Genomic DNA, 12,875 nt, shown 5'->3' with positions numbered 1-12,875 from the left:
ACAGCAGCGCCACTGGTTCAGCAAATGAATCCCCTGTTGCGTGTGGTACTCCATTAAGGTGTCGGAGATTTAAGCGCGTTCCCTGGTGTGGTATAAAGCCCGATTGATCAGGATGAACCACTGATGCAATTACTGTCCGCAGGCAGATCGCCAGGGCCTGCGCAAGGACTTTAGTCTCAAAATTAAGCGGGAGATATGTCTATAAGACCCACACTCAGTTGCTGGTTCGTCCTTTTTTGGGATGACCACCACCTCAGACATTCTTTTGTCCTCTGGGAGACACCCTTATTTTCAGGCAGTCTGAAACCTACTCTGAAGGTACTCCATGATTTCATCCATCATGCTTTTATATAATTCTAAGGGGAGCTCATTAGGCCCTGTTGCTTGCTCTGTTTGCAAGGTTCTTATTGTCTTATATATATAGTCTACTGTCAGGTCTTGGTCTAGTGCGTCTCAGTCCTCATTCGTTAGCATTGGCAGGGTCAGGTCTTTCAGGAAGTCTCTTCCAGTATTTCCGTCCCCTTGTTGTCAGTGTCCTCAAGGATCACTGGCTTGAATTCATCCTATAGCACGCAAGCTGATTCTGTTCTCATTAAAATAGAAGTCTGCTCCATCTCTCATACAAGCTTTGAACGTCTTGTCTTTTAAATATCACGGATCAACCCTTGGGGGTAGCATGAAGTCCACAACCAGAGCATCGAGCTGCAACTCCACCGGCGAATGTTCTGAGATTCCCCCTGCTATGTGTGTAGCGGCTCTGAAATCAACTTTATGGACAGTCTGGGTCAAAAGATAGTGCAGGCATGCCAGACTACCATGAGCTGCAGACAGGTGCGTCTGGTTCTGATACCCTCTTCCCCTCTAGGGGCGTTTAGGAGTATCATGAATATAGTATAGGGTCAGTTCTGTCACTCCAGTCACCCCAATGCGTGTATGCTCTGTCGTAAGTGTCTTACCCTTTCACAGGATGAGTCAGTCTTGTCTGGGTCTCTATCCTGTTTCCCGACACTTGAATGGCACGCCCAAAGACTCGAGAGAGCATTGACCCACCAGCAGGCTTTTGTGGAGCGCTTTTGTCCTGGATGTAAGGCTGCATACAGTAGGGCACCCACTCTGTCTTTTCTTTGCCTTTTCCTGAAGATCAGCAGTCCCAAGGTATCAGTCACACCTGGCCTGTCTGTAAGTGCAGCGCCCTCTGGAGGCCTGATCATTAGCAATTGAGCCCACACTGTGGCTGGCTGGACCACAGGCGTAAGCTCAGACAGGGTGTTCGACACTGGAGTAGTTGTAGTCCTTCATGGGCCTCTGACACAGAGTAGTCAGAAATTCAGCAGCTAAAAGCCCAACACAGGCTCTCCAGGAAGTCAGTAGATTCAGACCTTGTTGTGTTAGGAATTTGGCAAATGCAACCTTGAATGGGCTGGTTGGCAGCACACACTCTCCTACGGGGCCTCAACAATCACGTTGTCGTAGAATTTTATTTTCAGCCTTGAACTGTTGGGAGAGTCAGTTGTGGGGGGGCGGGGTGGGGGGTCCCCCAGACTAGCTGGTCCTGCTGGATGGCTGTCCGGCCCGCCCTACATATAACTGGGATGTGTCGGACCTTTCTTTTTCCAGGGCAGCCTTGTCCTCCTGCTGGATAGTCAAACTCCCTTCCCTTTCTTACCAGACAGGCAGGCTTCTAGGCAGACTTCTAGGCTCTTCAGGACAGGTACACAGCTTCTCCATTAAGTAATTCAGCCTGCAGGTGATGTCCCTTCAACTTAGATAGACTGTCAGGCTGACACCATCCCTGGTGGCACAGCAGGCACCTGAGTACTTTGTAGAGCACATTATTCGTTGGTAACAGAGGACTTTGGACTGGGGTATAAAAGAGGGATAGATGGTCCCACTTGTATACACAACTGGCAGGCAGGAGATGCAGTTTACTCTGTCGCACTCTCACATTGCATTTATGCTACGCACACCAACACCCTAAACACGCACTTGATGTTGGCGCAAAGTCTGGGCACAGGCAAAGAAATGGAGCATTACATGGGTGTGTCAGTAGAAAGCCACTCCACTGACAATGATGCAAAGATCGCATCAGGCTATTGATCCTTACAGCATGGTGTATTGCCACCACCGCTCTAGCTGTTAAACCCATGACAGTCCTCTGCCTTAAATGAGGGCACACTTGGTGTGACCCTCCAGGTCACAGGACCAGTCCAAGATCTCTCATAGTCCCTTGTTAGAAGTTGCATAGTACAGGGGTGGCAGAAAAATCTTATGTAATTGTTTTGTGGTAGATTTACCCCAGTAACGTGCAGTTACAAGTTTGACGCCATGGACTGGGGAGTTGCCACGAGGAACAGATTCTTCTGCCTGTCAAACCACATGCCCTTCACTATTTCATAGTATTTTTCTGCTTTTATTTACCACTTGTTTTATGCAGGTGGTAGATATATTCATGTGGTTGGTTGGGGGGAGATGGGTGAAGCAGGGTAGGGAAGAGGAAAGCATTTTCTAACAGAGGGAAGAATTGTGTGTTTCCCCCAGTTAGTAAAAAAAACAGCATACGTCTTGGCTGCTTCTGCTGCACCGAGAGTCTTGTGGGTCTTTTCAGTCTAATTTTTCTGTCCGGTAAATCCAGGTGCAGAAAAGCCTAACAACTGATAATCAGGTGGAATAAAATGCACACATGAAAGTACTCCTTAATTTCATTGCCCTTGATTCATACTCTGGACCATAGTTGAGGGATGGGTCTATGCATAGTCCCCGCAACACACAATAGATTTGCTTGCGGCAGAGGCCAGAGCTCAAAAGTCAGGATACCAGATACAAGTAGGTGGTAACTCAGGGCAGGGGAAGTGCCTGTTGTCCGTGGAGGGGAAATTCCCATCCTAGAAATCTACATTAAAATTAATTAATAGTATTCTATTTTAAATATCTGTTTGGTGCCAGTCCATATGACTTTAATGTCTGCTTTTGGGATTCTATGTTACAAGTCCATAGGGTACATGTATCCTTTCTGAGCTTAATAAAATGTTGGAAATTCTACAAATCCTCACTCCTAGATCCAAGTACTCTCATGCTACCATTCTACACTCTGCTCTGTCTGAAGAACAGCTCAACATTTTCAAAATTCTGCAATTCTGCATTGATATGGCTTGTAAATTATTTTTGGGTAGATTTACATGTATTAACTATTTAATTTTAATACTATAGGGGATTGAAATTATGGACGAAGAAAGCAAGATTTAGCACCAGCCAACTGAATGTAAGTGCCATAAGAAGGTTTATATCGAAAAATTGATGGACATCCAGCTTTCTAAGTTTGAACAATTTCTAAAATCTAGGTGTGCCGAGGAAGTGGGAGCTGAGGAAGGTACTATACCTGTAAGTGAAGTCTCTAATTTTGCATTTCATTAACCCAGAGCAAAGTCATATCTGTCCACACAGCATCAGAAATAATGCCAGAAAGACCAATCACAACATCCTCATCTGAAATATTATCAGAAAGACAAATTGCCTCAGCATGACAGAATAACGTTCATCTAAAACACGCATGATCTAAAGCATCATGTAATTCCAGAGTGGACGCACACACTGCATAAAAGAAAGGTATAACAAAAGGTTTCTTCTGCAAACCATCAAAGAAAAGACACTGAAAGAAGACTCCGAAGCTGACACGCTAACAACCAAAAGATTGGAAAATCACCTTTATTCAACAACCGTTTTTAACCAGTTACGCAAGTTTGAGACTATCTGCCTCGGGATATAACACCTCGACCCACTCTGCTCACTCTGGCGAAAACCTTAAAAATTCACCACTTTATTGTGTTCATGACCATCTCAGATTGTTTCCTTTTTATTGTGTACTGTTCTGTAATTCTATGTAAATCGCCTCAACATTATCTGTTGTGCAGGAGTGATATGTAAAACTGTTAAATATAAAAATGGATTAAATGAGCACCATTGCGCTATAGCTAATGTAAATAAATCCTCGTCTTCAGAACTACAATCCTTAGCCTTCCACCAAACATAGAAAGGGTAAAAGGAACTGATGTTCTGCGACTGGTGAGACACAATATTACTGTGCATGTTCTAATGTTCTCAGTTACTGCCATTACGCCAGTGCAAAAAGGTACTTCTCAGTTTAATCATTAAATATCAGACTAACACCTTATCACTGCATTGTTAAGAACCCATACAAATAGATTTGAGAAAAACTTCAGTCACAAAATAAGTTGCTGCCGGAGAGGTTATAACCAAAAGACTGTTATTTGCTAGAAACATTTCGACAGGTGTTACAGGGCTGCATCCAGACATATTTTGCTCAATTTAAGTGTTAAGAAGATTACACACAATTTCTTTTAAAGATAAATGCTGAACATTATCTAAACAAGCCCGACTCTAAAATCGGGTTGACTCTTACCGTGGCATATAAGCAAGAGAAAACTAAATGTAGAGATATTAACTCTAGGAATAAACCTTATAAAAGCACGGGCTGTGAGAACAAATTCAGTGTTAAAACTCGCCTCAATCAAAGCAAAGTAACCCAAGTTGGGGAAAAAAGTTACCTGTGCCAAAAAAGATTCGGCCATAATTCTCATCTCACTGAATTTGAGAGAATGCACACTGGGAAAAACCACTCTCAGTGCTCAGTGTGCCACAAAAGTTACAGCCGTAAATCTCATCTCAATGAGCATATGAGAATCTACCATGGGGAAAAACCTTATCAGTGCTCTGAATGCCAGAAATATTTCAGTGAAAAAAGAGACCTTACTGTACATATAAGGACCCACACTGGGGAAAAACCTTATCAGTGCTCTGAATGCCAGAAAAGGTTTTGTTACAAACAAAGTCTTTCTCAACATGTATTAACCCACACTGGGGAAAAACCTTATCAGTGCTCTGAATGCCAAAAAAGGTTTCGTAAAAAACAATGTATTTTTCAACATGTATTAACCCACACTGGGGAAAAAACTTATCAGTGCACAGATTGCCAGAAATGTTTCAATGCCAAAACCCATCTCACTCGGCATAGAAGAACTCACACTGGAGAGAAACCTTATCAGTGCTCGGAATGCCAGAAATGTTTTATTGACAAAAACAGTCTCACTCTTCATATAAGAACCCACACTGGGGAGAAACCTTTTCAGTGCTCTGAATGCCAGAAATGTTTCAGGGTAAAAATAAGACTCAATGAACATACAAGAATCCACACTGGGGAAAAACCTTATCAGTGCTCTGAATGGCAGAAAAGGTTTTGTAAAAAACAAAGTCTTTCTCTACATGCAATGAACCACACTGGGGAAAAACCTTATACGTGCTCTGAATGCCAGAAATGTTTCAGTTTAAAAAGTAGTCTCACACGGCACATCAGAATCCACACTGGAGAAAACCCTTATCAGTGCTCTGAATGCCAGAAATGTTTCAGTTTAAAAAGTAGACTCACAGAGAACATCAGAATCCACACTGGGGAAAACCCATATCAGTGCTCTGAATGCCCAAAACATTTCATCCGTAAATCACTTCTAACTGCACATGTGAGATTCCACACTGGGGAAAAACCTTATCAGTGCTCTGAATGCCAGAAATGTTTCAAAAACAAATTCAGTCTCACTCAGCATATACAGACCCACACTGGGGGAAAACCTTATCAGTGCTCTGAAAGCCAGGAAAGGTTTTGCAACCAACAAAGTCTTTCTAAACATTCAATAACCCATTCTCTGGAACATCCTTATCAGTGCTCTGAATGCCAGAAATGTTTCAGTATAAAAAGTAGTCTCACACGGCATACAAGAACCCACACTGGGGAAAAACCTTATCAGTGCTCTGAATGCCAGAAATGTTTCAATGAAAAAAGATTTCTCACACGGCACATAAGAATCCACACTGGGGAAAAACCTTATCAGTGCTCTGAATGCCAGAAATCTTTCAGTGAAAAAAGAATACTCACTACACATGCAAGAACCCACACTGGGGAAAAACCTTATCAGTGCATTGAATGTCAGAAATGTTTCAGTGAAAAAAGAATATTCACTCGGCATACAAGAACCCACACTGGGGAAAAACCTTATCAGTGCATTGAATGCCACAAATGTTTCAGTGAAAAAGGCAGTCTCACTTGCCATATAATAATCCACACTGGAGAAAAGCCTTATCAGTGCTCCGAATGCCTAAAATGTTTCAGCAGTAAATCTCATCTCACTGAACATGTGAGAATCCACATTGGGGGAAAAACATTATCAGTGCTCTAAATGTCAGAAAAGATTCAGAGGTAGTGATGGTTACATGCACCATAAGAAAACACACCATCAAAAATACTTCAGTGCTCCAAGTGCCAGAAAAGCATCAATTTAAAATGCAATCTCACTCTACATGAGCAGACGCACACAGGGGAAAAACATCACCAATGCTCTGAATGCCAGAAATTCCTATTTGATAGGCACAGCCTCACTAACCATAATCAACTCCATACTGATGAAAAACCTTATGAGTGCTCTGAATTCCGGAAAAGCTGCAGAGAAAAGCACTATCTCTCCATGAGAAACTCCACACTCGAGAAAATCCTTATGCCATAAAAGCTTGAATCTGAAAGACAGTGTTATGCTTCATGAGAGATCCCACACTCGGGAAAAACCTCATGAGTGCTCGAAATGCAAGCAAAGTTTTGGTCACAAATTACTTCTCACTTGTCAGGAGCAAACTCACAAGGGAGAAAAAAGCCTTATGTGTGTTCTGAATGTCAGATAAGGTTTATTCACGAATACAATGTCATTTCACATGAGGGAATTCACACTGGACTAAAGCCTTATACAGGAGGGGAAAGCCAGAAACGTTATACTCAGAAAGGAGATCTCACTTAACATGAGAAATGCACCCACACCAGGTGAAAAGTAAGGCGTATCTTGAGTTGCAGAAAAGCTTCTAACAACCTGACTTTACATGAGAGAGCACATATTGTAGTTGCAATAGAATTCATCAAGAAACTCTTGCAGGATAACTTAGGCTGCCCGCATGCAACCTCCAAAGAAATTTCAGGCCTTGAAAAAATTGCAACAAAATCCACAATTTGAGTATCTGAAAGTTACAAAACTCTCAAGGTCTTTACTTGACACAGAGAAGTGTTCGTACTTGCAAACATCAACTAATTAACAAAAAATTCACAATATTAATGTCTTCAATTTTCTCCACCCAAAAGGTTTCTACTTACACTTGTTTCTTTACATATGACTGAAATCTAGATTTTCATGGTAAGATTAGGCCTAGGCGGTGTTCCGCAATGAAGAACTTCGCAAAATGTCAAAAAAACTCAACCGCTCAACGCAGAGTTCTGCGAGCAGCGGAGTGCGTTAGGGTCAATTTGAAGCGCTTTTTCGGCGAGGAGCACGCAACTCCTCATTCCAAAAATGATTAGTGGTGAATTAGTGTAGGGAAATATAAAATGTATTTGAGAGCTGGACATGTTGGTCTGTTAGTTGGGTTGAAAAAGAGAGTGGAGGGATAGAAGAGGGAGGGTTTTGCATTTATATAGCGCTTTCCACCCCATATGAAGTGTTGAAGTGCTTTTCGGCGAGTAGCATGCCACTCCAGAACCCAAAAAGATGAATAGATAGATCAATTATGGTGGGTAGGTTGTTTTATTATATAAATACAACTGTACGAAAATTCATAAAATTCTGTTGTAAAGTTGTATCCAAGAGGCAAGTATAGTCTCTGATAATAATGTATACAAAGTTGGCTTGCCATCAAGACTGATGCCCGGTAATGTTGATGCAAAGTCATCTGTGCTGGAGTATCCTAGACTCTTGTTGAATTGTACCATCCAACTTGTAGCTACTGCTATTTGTATCAGGTCCACGTTGTAGGCAGACACAAACGCCGAAATTGTGCACTATTTTTATTAAGCATAATGTAGGTGAACAGATGACAGTAACCACTGTACAAGCTGTATTAGGTGCTTAGAAGTAGAGTGACATAGAGGGCAATAAACACTCCACTAACTCTGTCACTAGCTTAGTACAGACGAACGCCAAAGGTCCTCGTACATAATGAAGCATCAGAGTGCACCCTCTTTCTGCGTCCCATAGGCATTTTGGCTTTTGTTCTGCATAAGAGGCTGCAGACACTTCCATAGCCCTTTATGTAGTGTGGATCACGTAGGAGAGATTCTAAGCGGGCATGTTTTCCTTTGTATTGGGCATGGCCACGTTCAAATGTGGGAAAACCTTTTGTCTTGCGACTGCACTGTATTACTGACACGGGTGAAAGCGCAAACAAGCAGTCAGAAGGCGCACTGATTGTATACCCCCACCTGACAGGATGGTGACAGACCCCAACTACCTGCAGGGGAAACTGGCCACCTCGTTTAATAGCTCCCAGACACTTTACTTTGTAAGCAGACTGGTGCTTCACAACTGTACCTACGTTGGGGCACCGCATGCTTTTTCCAGCATAATCTGGTGTACTCCCCCTGTGTGGGATGATAGCACACACTAAAGACTGCATTGTTGTGTAGTCTGGGATAGTGCACCTTCCATGTAATTCTGAACTGGGCCTTTAAATACAGTATTATTTTGTGTTTTAATTCAGGTTTACAAAGAATGTGGTACTACTTGTATACTAGGGTAGGACAAGGAAGATTGAATTTCTACGGTGGCAGCAATGTTTTTGTCAAAGTGCTTTATGCCCTCAACACCCTCCCGTACCCTGAACATAATGGGATTACGTAGATTACACCTCTACGTGCCTAATGCTGCCATTTGTATTTCAAGACCAGTGATTAATGTGGCTTTATCAAGTTCAAAGCCATTAGGCTTTCCCGACCTGTCTGATACTTGCATATGGAAAAAATGGGTCATTTGGAACCTAAAGATAGATAAACATATTCATAGGTCACAATTTAAGTCTGCATCTAAAATAAAACTGTAAATTAGGAGAGGTGAGAAGTAAAAAGGCAGCCGTTAATCGAGCTGCATTTGTACATAGGCCTTCCTATATTATGAGATCTATTCCTGCTTCAGTCTTTAATTGCAATGAATACTTTAATACCCAAGACATGAAGTCATCTTCGAGCTGTTTAAATAATCCACCTGTCTCGCCACCTTTTCCCTGCTGCATCCTTAACAAGTGGCCTAGCCAGTGTGCCCTGGGCCCCAAGGCAAGAAAGGAAATGTGACCCCTGCCCTCTGTTTGGACTGTGGAAAACAGCAATAATCATTGTTTTGTGGGCCCCTCAGGCTTCTGTTTGAACTGTGACAAACAGCAGTTATCAGGGATCAGTGGGCCTTTAAGGCATCTGGGGGCTGGTGCCACTGTACTTGCTGCACCAATGGGAAGCCCTTAACAGCTTCTATTCTAGCCCCACTGTAGAACCGAAACAGCCAAGTACTGATCTGGCCATATATGCAGGCATGCAGCCGCCTCTTCCACTGAAGGGATGTAAGTCGCATGAAAGCAGCATGCGGGAAACAACCATTTTCTGAGGCAAAGTCAACCAACACCTCGTCTGTTCCAACCTTAATCCATTTAAAACCAGGGGCAAAAAAACGGTTCATCGTCATCCCTTGCTTATCAGAAGAGTAAAATAGATTCATCTAACATTACAGTTTACCACATAAAAAATTGTGATTCTATTTACAAATTAAAACTGGCATGCATATAGAAAGGGCAGCATTTGGCCAAAATAGTCATTTTCCCTACCCATACTTTTAACACATCTTATACAAAAAATGCTAACTACATTGTCATCCGGAAATAGTCATTAGCGCCTACTCATAACCAAATGCCACTTAGAATTGTCTTTCACTTCAAGCTTTCAAAAGTAAATTGATATAAAAGCAGTATTGAATTTTTTGACATTGTGTACTCTTACCAAAATTTAGAGCATCATTTTTATGACACACCATAGAAAGAAGGAGTTGTTTATATATACTAAACCTCCAGAAACGTTTGATTAACCAGTTATAAAGTCTAGCTTAGTTTATAGTCTTCTTTTTTTTAATAGAAATTATTTCACATTGTTACTTGATCTGCATGGCTAAACACTTAGCCAGTTTTAACTTTCACTCTGCTGCCCCCACTACCCTGAGCTCATTATTGTGGTATTTAGTTATACCTTTCTCTATAACAAAATATGCCTGAACTCCTTCCTCTCAGTGAGGGGGTTGTATCACGGTGCAAGGAGATGCCCAATAAGGAAGCATGCCAACTATGGTGGGTGAGGGAAATCTTCCCTTTAAAGGGATATTTCATCTAAGCTAGCTCTTCATTTGCAACAGTAATCCTCATAGACCCAAGGGTTTCTTGTTTGTGGTAGAAATACATTTTTACCTCTTCATTGTACGTTCAAGCACAGACCATTGCATGAAATGTTATGATCTATGTAGGGAAAATACTCTGTGCACTGAGAAAGTGTGTTAAAATAACGGAAAGTTGATAATCGCATTTAATAACTTCTGATACCTGGATTTATCTAGAAGAGAAGTCTGTTAATTCTAGCAGATTTGTGATACCACAAGGTATAAGAAATTAGGGGATCTTTATCTGATATATTTATCAGTAAATTATCTGAAATTATTGAACATAAATTTTGCAAGTATTATTTCTAAATATAAAGGAAGTTCTATATTGGTCTTTTCTAAACTAACCCCATTGCGTATGACTACAATAACCACCGCTCTCAAATCAATATTGTGCTTGTTTAGTGAGATAGCTAAATGATCTAGGAGAAACCAGGAACTGGTGTCAGTATTTTTCTTAGGAAGCTTCAAGTTAGAAAATAAAACACTTTTTAGAATGCCCCAAAAATTGTGATAAAGATATTTCAATATGTTTGACAAAAAGAATAGGTACATTTCATGACAATATTGAAATAACAGAAACACATATTTACACAACATTACAAACATATTAGAGACTAAATTTCAGCAATATAGGAAATACTGAGGTTCATGTACTAATAATCCATTTAGTAAAAAGTGGTTGCTTGTAGAGTCAGCACACTACTGTGTCTGTGATTGCTTTTAAATAATGGAATTTTTTAATGCACCCCATTTTACTTTCAGATTTACAAATGTACCCTTGGGTTACTACCTCCTGTTACTGTTTTTCAGCCCACATATGGTTTCAAAGCTCAATACATACCTTAAGGATGTATTTAATATTAAGAAGGTAAACTATTAACATTCCCCTTCCGAATTCTGAATTGTTAAATGGGCTTAGTACATTTCTAAAAGGGGTTTAGCATTTGCAAACTCGGTGAAATACTGAACCAGTGGATTTTTTTAACAAGAAAACCCTTGGTACATGAGGCAAGTTTTCTCAATTTCCTCCAAATTAAGTTTGATAATAATGTTAGTTGAATAATAACCTGTGCATGTACCTATTTAGTGTTAGTGTTGCTTCAGATCAAATAAAAACCATCACACGTAACTCTTACACAATACTTAAAGACAGAATTTCTGAAATCCAGCTTTAATGTTTTGTTAAATATATTTGCAAATGTTGTAGCAACTGATGTTTTGTTTTTTAATAATCAGCTTATGTTTATTAGGTTTTATTATTCAATAAAATGTTTCAAACACAACAAATGGTTGTTTATATGTATTTACAACTGCAGCATTTTTATTGTATGGGAACTTTTAAAGGGGCCAAAAATATGGTCTGCTGGATGACGGAGGACCACATTGGCATCAGCAGGGAGAGGTTTGGGCAGGTGATTGGGAGTATATGTAAGGTTAGAAGTAGGGGGAACAAAGCATGTACATTGTGTGGACTGTGACTCCTGGAGTTATTGTGAGGGATACCATGCTACCCTGAAAATGAATCCCCTAGTGATTATTATCAACAAACTTTATTCGGTTTAATAAAAGAGAACCATAAAAATCATACATAAAATGATAAAACATTTTCCAAGTTACAGATTGACAAATATAATATGTACAAGTTAATCAAAACACAAGACATGGCTTGGTAGTACCGACTAGACTGTTCCCATGAGGCACAGGGTCAGAGCTGATTTGCATATAGCCAGTGTCTAACCCAGGGTGGTGTGGAGTGCAAAAAAACTATGGATTTAGGCCCAGATCCTTGTACTGGGGTGAATGTATGACATTGTTCTACATTCTGTCCATCAACTGTGTTTTTTGAATTCACCCTATAGCACGCAAGCTGATTCAACAGGCCGCCCATTTTCCTTAAAATAGAATTCTGCTCTATCTCTCATACAAGCTTTGAACTTCTTGTCTTTTAAATATCACGGATCAACCCTTGGGGTGCGTATAGCCCCCACCCGAGGCTCGTAATAACTTCCTTATGACAGTAGACATAGATCCAAATGCACCCATGATGTCCATCGAGACAGGTTGCAAACTTGCTGCGACACTGGGTTAAAAGGGACTCGTGGAGTAGCTCTGGGACAATACACTCCCACGTTATGCTCCTTCCCGCTTCCACCACTTTAAGGGGGCCACAAGCCCCCCGTCACCCACCTCAGTATGTCCGAGTGTTTGGGTCTAGCCTGTTAAGACACAAATGGGGTTATGGTCACTACATTCACTCACCTTCACAGACAAATCGGTAACCAGTGAATAAGGGGGGTAGATACAAAGGTGAATTCAATAAAGGTCTCACACCCTCTCCCAATAAAGGTGGGAGTAATGTCTGTTTTCCCCGGAGGCAGCTTAAGCTCAATACCCTGGGGAGTATGTTCCATGTGTAAGCCTGCTTGTTGTGCACAGTCCATAGCTTCCACTTCTCTTTGCCTGATGTCCCCACACATGAGTTAAAATCCCCTGTTAGAAAAATGTAGTGATAACTCTGACCTTTCAAGATGCTATCCTGAACCCCAGCAGAGTTATATAGCCCTCATCCAGGTGTGTAACTCC

General features: G+C 41.1%; 1 protein-coding gene across 1 annotated transcript in view; it reads left to right on the top strand.

The window, feature by feature from the left end:
- LOC144806645 (uncharacterized) overlaps positions 1-11,565 on the top strand; it is a 62,968-nt gene extending 51,403 nt beyond the window's left edge. The window contains exon 4 of the mRNA XM_078672971.1: positions 3,208-11,565. Coding sequence (XP_078529097.1) covers positions 4,614-6,245 — 1,632 coding nt within the window. The 5' untranslated portion in view covers positions 3,208-4,613 and the 3' untranslated portion in view covers positions 6,246-11,565. The remainder of the gene's footprint in view (positions 1-3,207) is intronic.
- The last annotated feature ends 1,310 nt before the right edge of the window (positions 11,566-12,875 follow it).

The sequence above is a fragment of the Lissotriton helveticus genome, chromosome 1_2 (assembly GCF_964261635.1).
Source record: "Lissotriton helveticus chromosome 1_2, aLisHel1.1, whole genome shotgun sequence".
NCBI lineage: Eukaryota > Metazoa > Chordata > Amphibia > Caudata > Salamandridae > Lissotriton > Lissotriton helveticus.
Note: the sequence above shows the minus strand (reverse complement) of the source record. Positions and strands in the feature narration are given on the sequence as shown.